Source organism: Ochotona princeps, chromosome 2 (assembly GCF_030435755.1).
Source record: "Ochotona princeps isolate mOchPri1 chromosome 2, mOchPri1.hap1, whole genome shotgun sequence".
Lineage (NCBI taxonomy): Eukaryota > Metazoa > Chordata > Mammalia > Lagomorpha > Ochotonidae > Ochotona > Ochotona princeps.
In genome coordinates this window covers 47,360,005-47,379,291 of record NC_080833.1, presented here as the reverse complement: position 1 = coordinate 47,379,291, position 19,287 = coordinate 47,360,005, and the positions used below count along the sequence as shown (strand labels likewise).

Sequence of the window (19,287 nt, the reverse complement as noted above, 5' to 3'; positions counted from 1 at the left end):
AGGGAGCTTTAACAAGTGATTCCATCAGCAGTTAGTGGAGAATTATGAATCTGTGCGAGTGAGCCTGAAATGAAGGGGTGTCTCGCTAGGCGCTGATGGACTTAGTGCTGACACCCCTGATGCTGATATTGACAATGGTGGTAATAATCGTACATTGTTGCATGTGCGTGGGCGCTGTCCTGGGTGTTATGTTAAATCTGGTAATTGTTAAATCTCCCTAACAGACTCCTGATGCGCATCATCATCGTATGAAAAGTAACTGGTCAAAGATCTCACAAATAGGCTTTTATGTTGTAAAATAGTTATGTTTATATTGGAAATGAAATATTATATATTGTTTTAACCCACTAGAAAAATTTAATTTTCGTCAGTGTATGCCTAAAATAATTCTCATTTCAGTATTTGTTTTGGCCTCTTTAAATCTCATCTTGTAACAGCTTCAGTTTGTTTTTTCTAGTTCCACTCCCCTTCTCACAAGTTTTGTCATATTTTCTGAGGTAGTCATTTTATCTGCCATGTGGGACAAGAATAGGATATCAATGACTTTCTAAAGGGATTGAGAATTACTAATATCAGGGTTCACCTACTAGATGGATTGATGATTGGTAGCAGTTTTTTTGGAGTCTATCTAATGAACAGAAATAGCAAAATTCAGAGATGCTTTTTGTCTTTTTAATATTTTGTCTACAATAGACTTTAATTTGGTGTAGATCTGTTTGTTCATTTTTTCTAATATTGTTTTATCTTTCAGAAATATCTGAATTATTTTTTAAAGATTTATTTATTTTTATTACAAAGTCAGATATACAGAGAGGAGGAGAGACAGAGAGGAAGATCCTCCATCCGATGACCCACTCCCCAAGTGAGCACAGCGGCCGGTTCTGTGCCGATCCGAAGCCAGGAACCTCTTCCGGGTCTCCCACACGGGTGCAGGGTCCCAAAGCTTTGGGCTGTCCTCGACTGCCTTCCCAGACCACAAGCAGAGAGCTGGATGGGAAGTGGAGCATCTGGGATTAGAACCGGCGCCCATATGGGATCCCGGGGCGTTCAAGGTGAGGACTTTAGCCGCCCGGCCCAGAAATATCTGAATTATAAGAACAGTTCTTTGCAAAAGTTAGCGCATTGTAGCTTGATGATCTACTGCTCTAATTTCAGCTTTACAAGGGAATCTGAGATTCTGGGAGACTGAGTTGTTGGCTCAGGGACATGAATTCAGGGTCAGACTACTTGTGTTCAGACTGTGGCTCTGTCAGTCCTCTAGCGTTCTGACCTTGCACAGATTGTGTAGCCTCTATGGGCTTTGACTTCCTCATATGAGGCAACCAGAGTGTTACTTCATGAAGTTGTCATGAGGGTCAAATGAGTTATTTTGTAAGTCGATATTTACAGTATACTTGAGCAATACCTGATATATATCCAAAATATAAAAACTGGTATCTTGAACACAGATATTTATGGTTTTACAAGTGTGTTATCCCACTTTACTTTAAAGCATGTCCCAGAACCAGTGTGTTTCACTGACATACATTTTCTTTTGTTTTTCTGTCCAATTCTGGCCATTACTAGTTTTGTTTAAAGAAGAAAGTTGCTTAGAAAGATTCATTCTTTATGTACTTCTAGCGTCTTGAATACATTTGCCATTTTTGTTGAGGTGAGTTAGGCTTTTGATGAGCTGAATATTTTACAAACGTTTCATTAGGGTCTCTGTCAGTTTCTCTGTCTCTCTTTTGAAGATCTATTTTATTGGAAAGTCAGATTTACAGAGAGAAAGATCTTCTGTCTGCTAGTTCACTCCTTAAGTGGCCACAGTGGCTGGAGGTGAGCAGGTCTGAGTTTCTCATGTGAGTGCATGGTTCCAAGGCTTTGGGCCATCCTCAACTGTCTTCCCAGGCCACAAGCAGGAAGCTGGATGGGAAGTGGAGCAGCCAGGACAGGAACTGGTGCCCATATGGGATCCTGGTACATGCAAGGCGAGGACTTTAGGCACTAGGCTACCATGCCAGACACCCTAGTTTGTCTTTTTTTATTTTTGAGGTAAGAGCATTTAACCTAACATCTATCCTCTTAAATTGCTGCGTGCTGCTCAGTATTGTTAATGTTATGTAGCTGACCTCTAAAACTTTCATGTTGTGTAACTTAGACTTTATGTTCATAGAGAGCAACTTCCATTTTTGCCTACACCAGCCATAAGCAACTATTATTCTATTTCTATATCTGTGAATGCCTCATAAAAGTGAAATCATAAATTTCACTTAGATAAATGTCCTTAAGATTCACTTATGTTATTATGAATGACAAGGTTTTAGTTTAAATAATATTTTGTTTTAAAGACCAGTATTGTGGTGAACCAGGAGAAGCGACCACTGGCCTCCCTGTATGGGAGCCCGTTTGTGTCCTGGTTGCTCCATTTCTGATCCAGCACTCTGCCAATGGCCTGGGAAAGCGGTGGAAGATGACTCAAGTACTTGGGCCTCTGACACCAGGTGGGAGGCCAGGATGAAGCTCCTGGTTTCTTGTTTCATCTTGGTTCAGCCCTAGTGTTGATGTGACTTTTGGAGTTGAACGAGCAGATGGAAGACTTCTCTCTCTCTCTCCCATCATCCTCCCCTCTTTACTGTCCTCCCTCCTTCTCTGAAATTTTGACTTTCATATAAATAAGTAAATCTTTTTAAAAAATTAATAAATTAATTATTTCATGATATAGTTCTAAAGGCTCTCGGACTTGCCTTTCCACTCTATCTCCACTGGTTTCCCCTATTTTTTTTTTATAATCTATTTTATTGTGTTGTTGTTGACAATCTTTTCATAGATAATTACAGTTAAAGAAAGAAAAAGAAAAAAAAAGGTTCAGGGGGATAGGGAAGTGGGCAATACTATTATGTCCATATTGTTTCCATCTTGTATCTGAGGTAAAGGAGGATATTGAGGGAGAAGCCCCACCCGGTTTCCCGCCCACCCCGAGTCCCGGATGTGGGGCATGCTCAGATATGTGCTCGAGTGGTGTTAATAGTTCTCCAGTTATGAATTGCTGCCAGTTTCGCTCGATGAGGTCGTCCACTGATTGATATGGTCCATCATAAAGTCTCCTTTTGCCCCATTTTTCGCTGCTAACATATAGCTGAGATGAATGATTGATCTGCTCTGTCTTCTGTCTTTTCTTGGTTAGAGTTCTGAGTCCAGCAGTTCGATTGGGGAGATCTCCAAAGAAACTTTGAGGTATTCCCAGACTAGTTTCTTGCATGTTCTAGCAAGCACAGGGCCCGGCACAGTCCATCACCCCGATCAGCTGGTGGTTGCAATTGCTGGGTTGGTTCTGTTTTCAGTCCCGAGTTGCACTGGAACCAATGGGTGTTGCAGTCCAGTCTGGTTCTGCCCAGCACGTACTCGGCCCTCACACTAACCAGTGGGAGCTGCAGCCTAGTTGGGGCGACCCATGATAACCCTCACCCGGCCCGCCCCTGGTTTGCCAGTATGTGTAGCAGAAGACCAGTCTGTCCCCCATCCCATTTGGCTCTGGCACTTGTCAATGGGTATTAAAGCTTAGTTCTATCTAACCAACTCAACCATCCAGCCCTCACGGGTGTTGTTGAGTGCCTCTCTATCTAGCCATCCCAGCCCCCGTCCTAGTTTTCATGCCCTCCCACGGGACTAGTGACCCAAGAAGGGGGAACCCACTTTTTCCCTCCCAGGTCTCTCTGTCCTGGTTTATGCACTCTTTAGGTGGTTCTGTGATTTGACTTGACAGAATTAGTCCCCAGTGCCAGCTTCTGCGGCTATGCCCAAACATCCCTCACCCACTCTAATTTATGCTTGCACCAGCAGGAATAATCAGCCCAGCCTGGCTTTCCCCTGATCTATTCCACATGCAGCGCACAGGTGTTGTAGCCTTGCATAGTCTAGTCTGTCTCTATCCCAGCCCACGCTCTCTGGTGGGAGTAGCTGTCCGGCGAGGGAACCAGCCCCTTAATCCCCCCGCCAGTTCTGCCCCTCCCTTCCTTCCTGGATCTCACGTGTGCTGGTTGGGTGCTGCATTCATATCCAGTACAGGTAACCACGCCCTGGCATTCCATAATGTGTACTGGTTTTGTCGCGACCAAACCCGGCTCATCCCACACTCTGATCTGGTGATCGGATTTGCCAGTGGGTGATATGGACTGATTCAGCCTGGTCTGCTCCTGACCCATGCTGAATGTGTGCCAGTGGGAAACTTTCCATGGCCTATTCTGGACTGTTTCCTATCATGCTTCTTGCGCTTACCTGCAGGGACTGTGTCCTGCCAGAGGAGTTGCCCAGGCTCCTCCATCAGAACCCCTCCCAATGGCAGGTTTTGCGCATGCCAGGGGGTCCTTGAGCCAACCCAACTCAGTTCACCTCCTGTCCTAGCAGGGACAGTGGCTTTTCCGGGCTGGCTTTCACCCCATTCTGGTTCTTGTTGTTGGATGTTTCAGCCCGGCCATGGCTCGTCCATACCCACATACAGCTCGCGCATGGCTCAGTAGGGGGTTGAGACCCAGCCTAATCAGTCCCACATCTACCCTCTGGTTCTCCATGACACCAGATGGTGTTGGGGTCTGAACTGGCCTGGTGCATCCAATCCCAGCCCACACTAGTGCCTCGGGTGACTGCAACTGTTTCCTAGATAGAACACAGCTCCAATTCTAGCACATACGCCCCTTGGTGGGAACTTCAACCTAGTTAGGGTGTCCCGTTACCTCCCCGATTGGGCTTGTTCCTAGCTGTAAATCATGCACCTGCCCGTGGTTGCTCTGAGGACCAGTAGGTGCAAGAGCCTAGCTCGGTGTGATCTGTGTTCCAGGCTGGTTTCTAGTTTTGCTTGTAAACAAAGGTTTGCTCAGTCCTGCCCAGTACATTACGTTCCATTACCAATTTACACATTTTGGAGCTACTATGCCCTGCTAGTCCGACCCCCAGATCTGGACGGCGTGTTCACCAGCGAGAGCTATGACTCGCCAGGGGAGCTTCCCAAGTACCTCCACTTGATCCACTCCCAAACCCAGTTTACATACATGCCATTGGTTTTTAGGCCAGTACCCGGTGTACTCTGGCCTCCCATTTGGCCTTGTATGAGCTGGTGAATGTTGCAGCCCGGCCCACCCCACAGCCTATTCAGGATGCACATTTGGGTGCTGCTGCCTTGCCCAGTCCAGTCTATGGCGGATCCCTTTACCTGTGATTGATGGCAGGCTCCTTGGTCACACCTAGCTTAGTCCATTACCACCTAAAATTTAGGTTTACCAGTGGGGCCAAACTTTCTACAGGGTGTGGCCCACACATCCTGCACAGAGTCCACCCCAGGATAAGGTTCTAGAGTGCTAGTTAAAATTATGGACCTGCCTAATGTGACCAGTCTCCTGAACCAACATCATGTCAGGCAAAAAAATATCCTGCTAGACAATCTGGGGGTTGTCTTCTGCATTATAGGTGTTCAAAACTCAGCATTATTGAGTGATTAGAAGTTCTCCAAAAGAAGAGTTACTGGCATTGGGAATCTTTAGGATTGACTCAGAACCCAGAAACAGTGGGGTCACCCTAGAGCTATCTAAGCAGCAATTTGGAGACATCCATTACCCCAGAGCTTCCTGGCCGGGCGGCCATCAGGCAAAGCCTGGCACCACATGGTGCACTGGCCGCCCTGGATGAGGCCGAGGACTCGTTCACTGCCTTGCAGCAGTGTCTTTGGCGTGAGCCCCCAGCATTGGGTCCGACCCGGCAGGGGCACCCCCCACAGCCGCCACACTGTGAGGAGCGGCAGTTGCCCCAGAATCCCAAGGCCCGAACCCTGGTTTCCCCTATTTTTTTTACAATAATATAGTCCATCAGAAAACAGTTGTAAGTCCATCATCCTGCTTGTTACGTGTATCCTGACATTGTAGGCATTGACAGTGGCAAAGTTCAGTCTCCTATTGTCAAGATGTATGTAACAGTTTAATTGGGAGTCCATCTTTGATTTGGAAGTAGAGATGTGTATGGCATTGTTTCGTCACATCTTGATATGACAGTGTTTATTGTGCAGTTTCTCTAGATGACCACATGTACATGCATGTTTGCCCGTGTATCTATTGATCTCGTATTTTGCATGAAGGTTGTCTTATATCAGAAAGAACACATGATATTTGTCCTTTGGGATTAGCTTGTTTTACTGAGCATAATGGTCTCTAGTTGGGACCATTTGGTTGCAAATGGTAGAATTTCATTGTTTTTCTATTAAATAAATATTAAAATTTTTTGTTTTATATTAATCCTCTACCATATTTTCTTAGTCCATTTAACTGTTTAAAAATATTTAGGTTGTTTCTGCTTTTTTGCATGTTGTGAGTAATGCTATATTGAGTGTGGGATTATGTATCTCTTTGAGATGTTGACTTCAACTGTTGGATAAATATCTAGAAGTGGGATTGTTGGATCATATAGTAATTCTATTTTTAATTTTTTGAGTGATCTCCATACTTTTTTTTGTGGTGGCAGTACTATTTTATATTCCTACAGTGCCCAAGGGCTCCAATTTCCTTATATTAATATTTTGAGAAGAATAGCCCTCCTAACATATGTGAAATGAGGTCTCATTGTGGTTTTTCATTGCATTTTCCTGATGATTTGTGGTTTTGAATTTTTTCAATGTATATTTTGGTTATGTACATACCTCTAATTGTTTATTTTAGTCCTTTGTCTATTTTAAATTATGCTGTTATGTTTTGTATTTGAGTTGTAGATGTTCTTTAGATGTTTGGGGCATTAATCCCTTATACAAAAGTGTTGTATGCAGACATCTTCTGCTCTGTATGTTGCCTTGTTACTGTGTTAAGTAATTCCTTTGCTGTATAGGAACTTGATGCTGTCCATTTGTTGCTTTTGTTGCCTACACTTCTGAAGTTATAGTTTTATTTTTAAGTCTTGAAGCCATTTTGAGTTGATTTTTAGATATAAGAGTTTAGTTTCATTCTTGTGCCATTGAACATCCAGGTTTCCCACCATCATTTGTTGAATATTTATTTAACATTTTCCCCAACTTGTATTCTGGAACCCTATCAATGATCCATGTATCAATGGATTTATTTTTGAGCTCTCTATTCTGTCGCATTGGTTTGATGGCTACCTTTATGCTAGCAATAACAAAGCTCATGTGAGCTTTGTAATATATTTTTAAAATTAAAATATGATACTTCTGGCTTTGTTATTTCTCAAGATTATTTTCCAAGATTGCTTTGGAGATTCAGTATTTGTGATTCCTTGTGAATTTTAAGATTGTTTTTTCCATTTATATTAAACATGGCAGATATTCTGATAGGGGTTGGTCATGATTGCATACGGATTGGTCATGATTGCATTAAATCTTTAGATTGCTTTGGATTGTACAGACCTTTTAATAATATTAACCCTTTTAGTCTGTGAATATAGGAATTCTTTCCTTTTCAGTATCTTTCTTTCATTAATTTTTTTTGTAGTTCTCAGTGAATAAATCCACCTCCTAGTTACTAAGTATTTTTTCTCTGTGATGCTGTTATAAGTGAGATTAAAAAATTCCTTACTTGATAATTTGTTTTTAGAGTATAAATATAACTCATTTTTATATGTTGATTTTATGTCCTGAACTTTATTGAATTAGTGTTTTCATTCATCCATTCATTTTATCTGTATGATAATTTTATTTATTTTATTTAAAAATTTTTTTGAATCTTTAGGATATTAAAATAAAATTTATTTTTAGTCTGAAGTATTTACACTGCTTGAATATTAAATAAAATTTACTGGAATTTCAGTTTATTTTTTCTCTGCATTTCCAACATTAAAAAAATGTTTGAATGTTATTTGTTAAGAAATTATTTATCCTGGATGTTAACTAGCTACATCAGCATATGATGTTCTATATTTGCCTTTGTAGGTATGACAGTTGCTGTTTTCAGGCTTTTTGATAGCACAAAATACAGGGTAGTTTTTCTTGTTAGTTTTAATCACAAATATAATTTCTGAGAAATAGAATTATTTGTTTTCCGGTTACTTCTTACAGTAAGATTAAGAAATGTGAATATATTGAATAGGCTTTTTTAGTATATGTGCTGCCAAAGTGAGCACAGAATAGACTTTTAAAAATATTTATTAGTTACCTCATTGGGAGTTTAAAATAATTTTATTGTAAACATGGAACAGTGTAATGTAGTCAGAAGTGAAAGTCCCACTCTTAATTTGCTGTCAGCTACTTTAGTCGTACTCTTAAGGAATCTATTGTTCAGTTTCCTAAATAGCCTGTTAGAAATGTTCTGTGCATCTGGAAGAAAGTCTATTTGACTATGCAAAGAAGTGCATGGGCCTGGTGCAATTGCCTAGTGGCTAAATCCTCACCTTGCAAGTCCTGGGATCCCGTATGAGTGCTGGTTTGTGTCCCAGATGCTCCACTTCCCTTCCAGCTCCCTGCTTGTGGCCTAGGAAAGCAGTCCAGGACGGCCCAAAGCCTTGGGACCCTGCCCCCTTCTTTTGCTATTTGTTGCTTGGAGGAAGTTCCTGGCTCATGACTTCAGATTGGCTTAGCTCTGGCTGTTGTGGCCACTTGGGGAGTGAACCAGCAGACAGAAGGTCTTTGTCTTTCCTTCTCTCTGTAAATCTGACTTTCAATAAAAATAAATAAATCTTAAAAAAAAGCATAATGGAATTGTACATAGGTACACAAAGTCCATATGTATCCTTTCAAAATAATTTCAGTATTTTTATAATGTATTTTGAAATGATTAAGTATGTTTCTTTTTTACATATGCACTTTTCTTCATTGTATTGGTATGCATGTTAAAACTGCAACCATGTTTCCTTTCTGCATGTTTAATTTAATGCCTCTAATTATTTTAGTGATAGAGATTAGGAGTAAAATTTCTTTGGCGCAATTTAATTTCATTATCTGTTTACAACCTTATTTTATGAGGACAGAAATTTTTAATTTGTGAGAAAGATTTCATTTTTAACACATGTTCTTAATATCCATCAATCTGAAAGTAGTGAATTATTTTGCGGTTGTGGGTTTATTATGAATGTTCTATGGGAGAATGGAGGAAGGGATTTTATTTCTGTGATACATGTTGAGTTTTTTTAAACAGTGGACATATTTTACTTAAACCAGCATAATGATAGAAGCAGCTAAAATGTAGTGAGTTAAAGAAAATTTTTAGAAGTGTCCTCATTAACTAACATTGTTGTGTGCTCTTACTAATATTGGTTGTAGGCCTGTGTGGATGTAAGAGCCAGTTCAGTGTTTTGGCAGCAGATGGAATTTGCCGAAAGCCTCCATGGTCAGCCTAAGTTGCCAGAATGGTTATCTACACACCCGTCCCATGGAAACAGGGCTGAGCATCTGGACAGGCTGATCCCTCAGGTGAGCTCACATTGAATAGGGAAGGATTTGTTTTTTAAAAAAGGTAGTTTAGTTTGAATGCTGTTGTTTCTTTTGCAATTTGTTGCTTGTAATACTATTGGTTCTTTTGCTTAGCCTGTCAGCTGTTTTGCTTACTACAATCATGCATTATCATTTCTCACAGGATTTGATTAAAAAGTAAAATCCTGTGTGTCCACAAGACTTTGGGAATGAATTACTGCATACAGTTGACATGTCTCAGTGGTGAAAATATAACATCTTTGATGTTAATTTTAAGTGATTTGCTAAAAGTTTAAAACTTAAAGCATAAGGTTTTCTTTTTCAACATAGTGACCATAATTCAGTCTTTTCCTTGATGATTTAAGCGTCTTGCTAAAAATGCCAGGTAATAAATTGTGTAGAACCTTTGGGTCAAATAAGTGTTTATTCTAGTTATTTTCTTAGGAAAAAAATGCATTAGTTTGCTTCCTCCTTTTTATAGATTGAGCATACATAATCTGGCTTTTTAAAAAATAGCATTTATTAATGGGTCAAGCTGAGGTGGCTTTCTCCTAAGTAGTTTTCACTATCCCCTGAAATCTTTTGATTTGTTACCATCACTCGTAACGTTTCTGTGGCTTCCATGTCAGCACAAAGTAGATGTCAAGGATCTCTGAGCCGGTTCTGTGCTTCTGTCTCACTTGAATTACATTTGCTAGCTGATCATGAAAACAACACTATTTAGGAACTTAGTAATTGGTATTGTGCTGCTTGCTAAAAACATAATATATTCAGTTATAATATAGAAGCATCTTTCTGTGTAACTTCAAATTCAGCTCAGAATATATTGCATATCTATAAGCTTTTAAAATATATTGAAAAAAGGTTAGAAGCAAGGAACAAGGCAGTCTGATATTTGCATATCTTTAGGTACAAATAAAATGATTTAACAGAAAAAAGTAGAAATATAATGCCACGTGGTTGAAGGAGAAAGAATCTGCTTTTAGTTTGGAATGATAAGCAAGCACAAAATTTATTCATTCATTCATTTGATGAGTATTGATCGTTTGTAATTCTATGTTCTGCAGTTTTCGTTTTTCTAGACCAACCATCCTAGTTAGGTAGCACAAATGTTCCAAAAACATATAGTATGTTATCACGGAGATGCATGTTGGGAAAAATAAAGTCAAGGAAGGCCTCTGGAACAGAATCTGGGGAGATGCAGGGGAATAGTCCTGTGGTGATTAAGTAGAACTTTTCAGGCTAAGAAAGTAGCTAAATACTCAGGAAGCATGTTTGGTGTATTCAGAGAAATAACAAAGATGACATTGAGGCTGAAAGGATTAAGAAAGGGTGCTAAGAAGGGTGCTAAGAAGGGTGCTAAGAAGCCGTAACAGATGTTCTAAGTCATTCTGAGGACTTCAAGAGATTGCAGACATTAGTGGAGGGTTTTGAATGGGGTATGTTGATCTGACTCATGTTTTACGGTGGTCACTGGGTTGCCTTGTGGAGTGGACTGCAGCAAGGCAAGGGTGGAGTAAAGGAATGATTTTGAGATGCTTTTATTGTAATCTTGATAAGAGATTGTAGTAGTTTGTACTAAGATATCTGATAGTAGAAAAATAGTGAGATTCTGGGTCTGATCTCATCAAATCACATCAGTACAGGGGAATGGAGATGGTCATTTCATGTCACCTTAGACATCCTTGGCTGGGCGAAGAATGTTCTGAGGCTTGAGTGGTCTTGATTTGGCTTTGTTGTACCAGAGGGATTGAGCTCAGTGGTCTAGTCTGGGAGCCCCCTAAGAAACTTCACCAGGGAGGTCTTCAGACCTGGCTCTCATAGGTGTCAGTTGGTGCAGGACCTGTCCCAGCTTACCCCCTATACTAGCCTACATAGTACTAGAGGGTTCACCTGCTTCATTAGTCCTGCCCTTAGCCTTGGCTCTCATGCAAACTGACAGATGTTACAGCCTAGCCCAGCCCTGCCCAGGCCAGCCCTCATGTGCACTGGCAGGTACTGTGGCCAAGTGGGGGCAACCCCAAAGAACCCCTACCAGGGCCACTTCCAACCTTGGCTTTTGTGAACACCATTGTGTACTGCAGGCTAGTCCAGCCAGAGCGTGTCCCCAGCATTGCCTCTCGCTGGCAGTGCTGTGACCTAACACAGCCCAGTCTGCTCCATGCCCTGGTTATTGCCAATGAATGCTTCACCCTAGCCCAGCCTGACCTATTCCCTGCTCTGGCTCTTGCATACACTAGTGGGTGCTGTGGCCTAGTCAGGGAGATCTTAAAGAACCCCTACCAGGCCCACCTCCAGTTCTAGTTCTGAAATGTACTGGAGGATGCTCTGGCCTATTCTGGCCCAGCTGACCTCCAGTAACAACTCTTGCATGTACTTTGGGGTGCTGCAGCCTGGTTGGAGCAACCCGAAGAACCCCTACTAACCTACAGTTCTCACAAGGATCAGCAAGTGCTGCCATCTAGCCTGGCCTGGTCTACCCCAGCCGTTGTGCATGTAGGTTGGTGCACTGGCCTGGCCTAAGGAGCTCTCCAGATTTCTGCATTGAGTCATCCTATCTCAGCTTCCTCAATTACATGTGGGTGCAGTAGCTTGTTCGGTTGAAGCTCCCAGAAGTCATCCCACTTGTCAAGCCCTCAGTGGCTTCATTCTGATTTGTTCCCAGTTCCACAGGCCTGCTCCCACCCCTCCCCAGTGCATTGCAGTGGCATTGACAGTGAGGCAGCACCAGCCAACATGCACCCACTCTGTCATGAATGCATAGCAGGTACTCTGTCCCCCCCGCCAAATCCTTAACAAAACAAAACAATAGCTATCTATGCTGGCACACTGGTATGATTAACACAGAGTTGGCATTGTCAAGCCAGAATACCAGCCAGCTATTGGCTAATTTTCTCCTAGCAGTATAGCACTTGCCTAGGTACAAGGCAACAAGGCAGTTGCCTGCAGCTAGGGTTCATATTTACTCTTAACATGAAGATCAAATATTTCATGAAGGAACAGCAGTGAACTTTACCTGATACAGTATATACTGATAATTCACATTAATGGGGCAGTATAAGCCTGAGACAAAATGTATTTCATCAGTAACTGATTTGAACTGAGGCTCCCTGACTCTAGACCCAAGACCCAGGGACCTTCAAGCACTCTTCTAAGATCCATACTATCTCTAAAGCCATAATAGCTGTATAACTTTCTCTTGGAATTTTTTTTTTTTTACTCAAATTCTAAAAATAATATTTACTTGAACTGGATGAATTATTTCCAACTTTTATCTGAATCCTTTCTTAAATTCTGTGATGTCATTTCATCAAATTGCTGAGGATCTTTAGAGAAGTAAGAATGATGCTTTGAACAAGTTAATAATAATGAATTGATTCGTGAGTATGAAAAATGGTTGGAGAAACAGATGTTATTTGAAAACCAGTGATGAAGGAAAAGATGGGAAATGTTTTTTTTTTTTCTAAAAATAAGCTATTCTGTTTCAAAACTTAATTTGAAAACCTCATATAAATTTCTTATATTTCCCACCCCAAGTGATTAAATTCAATTTGAAAGTAATAAAACTATAATACAATATTGGGACTAATTCAGTGGTTGAAGTAAAACTGATAGTTAGTGCAAGGGTATATTGTTAATTAGAACACATAGTCGTAATTCAAAGGAATTTCCTACTATCGTAATTCTAATTTTTGTAATGAAAGAAAGCAAATCATTTCAGAACTATTGAAACCACTTGAGCAGAACCCTCAGAGCATGTTCTATTTCAGGGGCCTGGTATGACATTGCATGGCCAACCCCATCCCCACATACTGATGTTGTTAGCATGCTGGATGCGGCTTCTGCCCTTCTTTCTCCCCTTCACCCAGATACAGGAAGAAGAAAAAGAAAATTGGAAGCAGTGATCTCATGCAGTTTCCTCTTTTCCTCAGCCCTTCCCACATAATCAGTGTGTCTCATGGGTGTGCATCTTTCTCAACTATGTAAATATCATCAAAAGTAAAATTAAAAAAAAGAGAGTAAATCTTCAGATAGTATATGGAATTATGTTAATCTGTATATGTAGTATATTTAAAAGACTATTTAAAATTTTTTTAAGATTTTTTTTTTCTTAAATGAGTGTGGTGTTGTATTCTACCCAAAGCTCCTGTGCTTTGACTTAGCTGACAATGTGTCCCAAGTTTTAAATGTCTCAAAGGTGGCTGGGAGTACAGGACAGACTGCAGACAAGCCTAGGCCAGATGTGATTTCAGAGTCACCCCCAAAGGACTGATAACTGAACTGGTGAAAGTGGCATGTTTCTCTACAAGACATAGGCATAGGTAAAGACTTAGAAAAGATACTGAAAGTCCATGCAGTTAAAGCTGAAATAAAACAAATGGGACTGCATCAAACTCACAAGCTTCTGCATAGCAAGGAAAATGGTCAACAAAATGAGAAGGCAATCAATAGAATGGGAGAAAATCTCTACACACCACAGATAGGGGACTAATATTCAAGATAATATGAATAGCTTCAGAAACTCAACACTAGCAAAACAAACAATCCTGTTACATGGTAAAGGACATGAGCAGATATATATATATGTATATGTATATGTATATATGTATATGTATATATATGTATATATACACACACACATATGTATATTTTAAAGATTTATTTATTTTTATTGGAAAGGCAGATATACAGAGAAGAAGAGAGAGAGAGGAAGATCTTCTGTCTGCTGATTCACTCCCCAAGCAGACACAATTGCTGGAACTGAGCCAATCCGAAGCCAGTAGTCAGGAACTTCTTCCTGGTTTCCCACACAGGTACAGGCTTCCAAGACTTTGGACCATCCTCGACTGCTTTCCCAGGCCACAAGCAGGGAGCTGGATGGGAAGTGAGGCTGCCAGGATTAGAACCAGTGCCCATATGAGATCTTGATGCATGCAAGTCAAGGACTTATAGCTGCTAGGCTACCATGCCGGGCCCAAGCAAATACTTTTCAAAAGATAAAATTCAAATGGCTAATAGATGCATGATAAAGTACTCAGGTTCTTTAGCTATTAGGGAAATGCAAGTAGAACCACATTGAGGTTCCGCCTGACTCGTGATATTGGTCCACGTTTGGAATTCTATTAATAGCATCTCTTGATGGGAATATAAACTAGTTCAACCATCATGGAAGTCAATATGGGGAGTACTCAGACAACTGAGGATTGACCTACTGTGTCACCCAGTCATCCCACTCCTGGGAATATATGCAAAGGAAATGAAATCTGCATGTGAGACAGAGACCTACAACCCTATATTTATAGTAGCACAATTCATAATTGAGAAAACATGGAATCAACCTAGATACATGTCGACAAAGTAACAGAAAAGAAATTGTAGTACATCTGCCCTATGGAATAGTGGTCAGCCATAAAAAGAACAAAATCCTACAGTTTGCAACAAGATGGCCCAACTGGAAACCATTATCTCAGTAAGGTAACCCAGTCCCAAAATGACAGATATACTGTGTTCTCTCTGATATAAGATGGCCTTTGTGCAAAGTAAAAAATAGATACAATTGAACAAATATATACTGATATTCCCATAAATGGACTGTATAACAGAGACTAGCATACTGGAAAAAAACTTCGACATATGTATCTACTCCCAAATAAAAGCAGACTGCCAACGAAACATTTAAATATACCTTTATAGGGTTTGGCGCAGTAGCCTAGCAGCTAAAGTCGTTGCCTTGCAAGCACCGGGATCCTATATGGGCACTGGTTCTAATCCCAGTTGCTCTGCTTCCCATCCAGCTCCCTGCTTGTGTCCAGGGAAAGCAGTTGAGGATGACCCAAGGCTTTGGGACCCTGCACCCGCGTAGGAGACCCAGAGAAGGCCCCTGGCTTCGGATTGGTTCAGCTTCAGCCATTGCAGCCGCCTGGGGAGTGAATCAATGGACAAAAGATCTTCCTCTCTGTGTATTCTACTGTCCAATAAAAAAAATCTTAATAAATAAGTAAATAAATAAGTAAATAAATAAATACACCTTTACAGTACAACAGAACAACACTAGATTTTCTACCTTTGCCTTTACCTCCATGCCTTGATACATTTCAATAGCAGAATGTTAAACTTTTAACTGTTACCAAAGGAATATAGTACTGTGGTAATTTGGGGGGAAATGATGGGAAGGGAAAATGAGGAGAGAGGAAAGAGAGGGGGAGGCACCTATAAAACTGTATCATGGAAAATTATTTTAAACGATTTTTAAAAGGAAAGTGGATGTGTTCACCTACAGCGTGAGTTCAGAAGATGATCCAGGGCAGGATTACAATATTAAGCATTTTCTCTATTTAGTTGGTAGGAGAAAGACAAAGCTGATTGCGGGTTGGGGTCATGGAAAGAGAACCAGGACATGAAGGTTCTGCAACTCTAATATGAAAAAAACCCACATTTTTATGATTTTGATCTGTTGAATTTCACTCTCTGAAAATTCTGTATTTTCCTATTAGATTTCTTAAGTACCATCACAAGCGAGTGTATTAGTTCTTGCCATAGTGTATTAACATTTCAGATGTTTTGAATTTCTGCATTCAACAGATGTTTACTAATTACATGTAATAGGTGATGTGAACTAAATAAACAAAATGCCTTCCTTTATGAAGCATTGCTGTAATAAGGGGAGACAGACAAGCTGAGATTAAGGCTGTGTTTTTATATAGAGATGCAAATCCTATTCAGGATTCAGGGCTCTACTCCTCTGACATCATTTAAACAGAATCTTCTGCATATAGGCCCAACTTCCACATACTCCTGTAGTATACACTGGAGTCATGTCTTCAGAAAAGGAATTTTAGGGGAAACAGTTTGGTCCTTAGCAGATAGATAATATGTGAGCAGATACAAAGGGGTGTTGGAATAGCAGTTTAAAATAGGGTTGGTCAGAGGATGGAGAACAGAACAAATCAATCAATGACCCCAGCCAAGTATTGGCAGTGAAAATCTGGGCAACAGAGACTCTAAAGTGAACTATGTCAGCGAGCGAATTCTGGAGAGATTTCATCGTGCTTGGAGTGACAAGATTGGCAGCAATTCAGAACTGGTGAACTATGAAAACCACTTGAGCAGGACCCTCGCAGCATGCCCAACACAGAGGACCTGGGATGGGTGTGAGGGTGGGTGGAGCTTCTCCCTTTATCTCTCCCCTTACCTCAGATACAGAAAAAAAAAAATGTGGAAACAATGGTCTTACCCACTTTCCTGTAGCCCTTGACCCTTTGTGTCCTAATCAACTATGTAAAGATTATCAAATAAAATAATTTAAAAAAATAGGGTTGGTCAGAGGTGCTTTCCTGGAGAAATTGGTATTTGAGCAAAGACTTGGAGTTGGTTAAAGAGTTAGCCAGTGATCTGGAGCTTCCTTGCACAGGAAACAGTGAAGGCAAGGCCCTGAGGCAGGAGGAATGGCAAGAAAACTGGTGTGCCTGGTGAGGAGTTTGCAGGGGAGGACCCTGGCTTTGTGTCCCCTCAAGGACTTTGTATTTTGCCCAGAGATGGGGTGTTGGTCAAGTTGTTCTTTATGATTTATTTATTTGAAATAGTTCCAGGGAGAGAGGTGAAGAGACAGAGATCTTCCATCATCACTCACTGGATGGCCACACTTCAGGGTCTCCTCTGTGAGTGGTAGGGGTCCCAGTACTTGGACCACTTTCTGCTGCTTTCCCAGGTGCTTCGGCAGGGAAGTACATCAGAAACGGAACATCCTAAGCTTGGGTGTTGGCATTGCAGGAGGCAGCTATAGTGGCTATGCCACAGTGTCCACCCATGGTGGAGGGTTTTGAAGACTGGTTGAGTGGCAGTATCTGACTTTATCCAAAGCTCCCCAAAGGAGGATAGTGGGCTCATCTTTGGAGTTTTATAGCATAGTATTATGTGTACAAAATACAATACTTCCCTGCTTGTTTTGATTTTAAATTAATGTCCCAAACTAGAAATAAGAATACCTTTGCTCCTTTTAGAAAATATGAATGCTGAGATAAAATGTATGTGGATACCTAATGAAGTATAATCCTGTTATCTGCTGTTTAAAGGGGATAGATATTTGTAGCAATTATCTTATTTATGGTTAATAGGCTGATGTGTTATAATTTTATTTACTTGAAATAATCAGTTAAATTTAGGAAACATATCTCAGATATTTTGATTACCATAACAACTTGTGTGAAAAATTGAAGAACAGATGTTGTATCAGCCTGTTGATGTATAATAAGATGTCAGTTTTAAAATTATAGTTACCCTATTCAGATTTTGAGTTTATATATGCCATAATTTGTCCTTGAAAGAGATACCCTTTTAAACTTTTTTTTCCTGTAAGAATTTTCATTGGGTATGAATAGATGTAAATAAGGAAATTAACTTGAAAAGATTTATTTTTAAAATCAAAGTATTATCTCTACTTCTCTGTTTCCCCAAACACCTGTCTCTATCTGCTCACCTCTCTTCATCTCCTCTCTTCCCCCATCTTCATCCTTCCCCTTTCCTACCTCTGTCTTTCCCTTTTTGGGGGATTGAAGGGATGGAGAATGACAGAGTAAACAGAAAAAACATTTGGAGTTATTAGTTGTTTAAGATTATGTTTTTGTACTCCTACTTTGAATAGGATTTATTAATGTTTTTAGAGCTTTCAGTGCCAGTTTTATTTGTAAGCTGTTCTCACTGTTCAGATTCACTACATTTTTAATATTTAGGTATTAGCACTTACTGGCAGGCTATAAATGCATTCATTTTAATCTCATTTTATCTTGAATCCTTTAAACTTTCAAGAAGCTGGGGGTTTGAACTTACATGTAAATCATTCTTACACATCTATAATTGTCAAAGTAAATGAATAAATCATTAGTATTACATATCTCGTGAATAGGAACATGAGAGTGTTTACCACTGAAGTGAAATGTTGTTGGCCAGTGTACACAGGCTTTCACCGTTCACCTTATAGAATTTCATTTTGTCTGACATGGGGACTGTTGAAGAAAAAGCAAATATCAAAACAGCTGCTGTAATTGAATTGGCCTCTGAATCATATAAAGTCAGACAGCCTGACAGCAACGTTGTCTACAACCTTAAGAAGAACATTATGGTATGCATGATATGTATCTACTTGAAGCTCAAATTAATGGGCTAGGGATATATAGGTAAACATGTGTATGTATATATATATCCTCATAGATGGAATGAGTAATGGTGGTTGGCATACATACCAGGAAGATACATTGCAGTATGCATCTCTTTTCCCAAATGAAAGGACTCTCAAACTATCTGCCATTGTCTGTACTTGTAACACTAAATAGCAGAATGTTGGACTTGTGACTTGCTGAAGGACTGTACAGTTGTAAGAATATGGGGAAGACAATGAGGGGAGAATGAAAGCGTTGAGAGGGAAATCCTTGTGCCTGTTGCATCATATCATAAAAATAATAATAATAAAATTTCATAGCCTATTAAAAAAGAAGAAATTACTCTGGAGAAAGGGGAGAAAAGTAATGATGCTTTTAGAAAACCAGATTTAAAAACTGGGGTTAATTGTTTTTCCCCTAGAAATTTATGGCTTTCTGTGTTCTAAAGAAACTTTTAGTCCAAAGCTTCTTTGAACCAGAGATTCGTGAAGCCTGTTTTTTTTTAAACTTAATTATTACCATTTATTTTTTATGAATAAATAATTGCTGTTTTACTTAATGTGCAGTGTCTAAGAAAACCTGATGTGTACCAGCAGTTTTATAATGTTTTAGTCATTGTTGGGAATAAATATAGCCAGTTCCTTTTTTTATATGAGTCTTTTTTTTTTTTTAAGGTTGCTTATTTGAAAGGCAGAGTTACAGAAAGACAGAGACAGACAGAAGTATCTTGTTTCTGCTGATTCACTCGCCACATGG

At 40.1% G+C, this 19,287-nt stretch overlaps 1 protein-coding gene across 2 annotated transcripts in view; it reads left to right on the top strand.

Moving 5' to 3' along the window:
- OMA1 (OMA1 zinc metallopeptidase) overlaps positions 1 to 19,287 on the top strand; it is a 66,449-nt gene that overhangs the window by 35,159 nt on the left and 12,003 nt on the right. For both annotated transcript variants that reach the window (XM_004588712.3, XM_058656660.1), the window contains exon 7: positions 9,227 to 9,376. In XM_004588712.3, the coding sequence (XP_004588769.2) occupies positions 9,227 to 9,376 (150 nt within the window). The remainder of the gene's footprint in view (positions 1 to 9,226; positions 9,377 to 19,287) is intronic.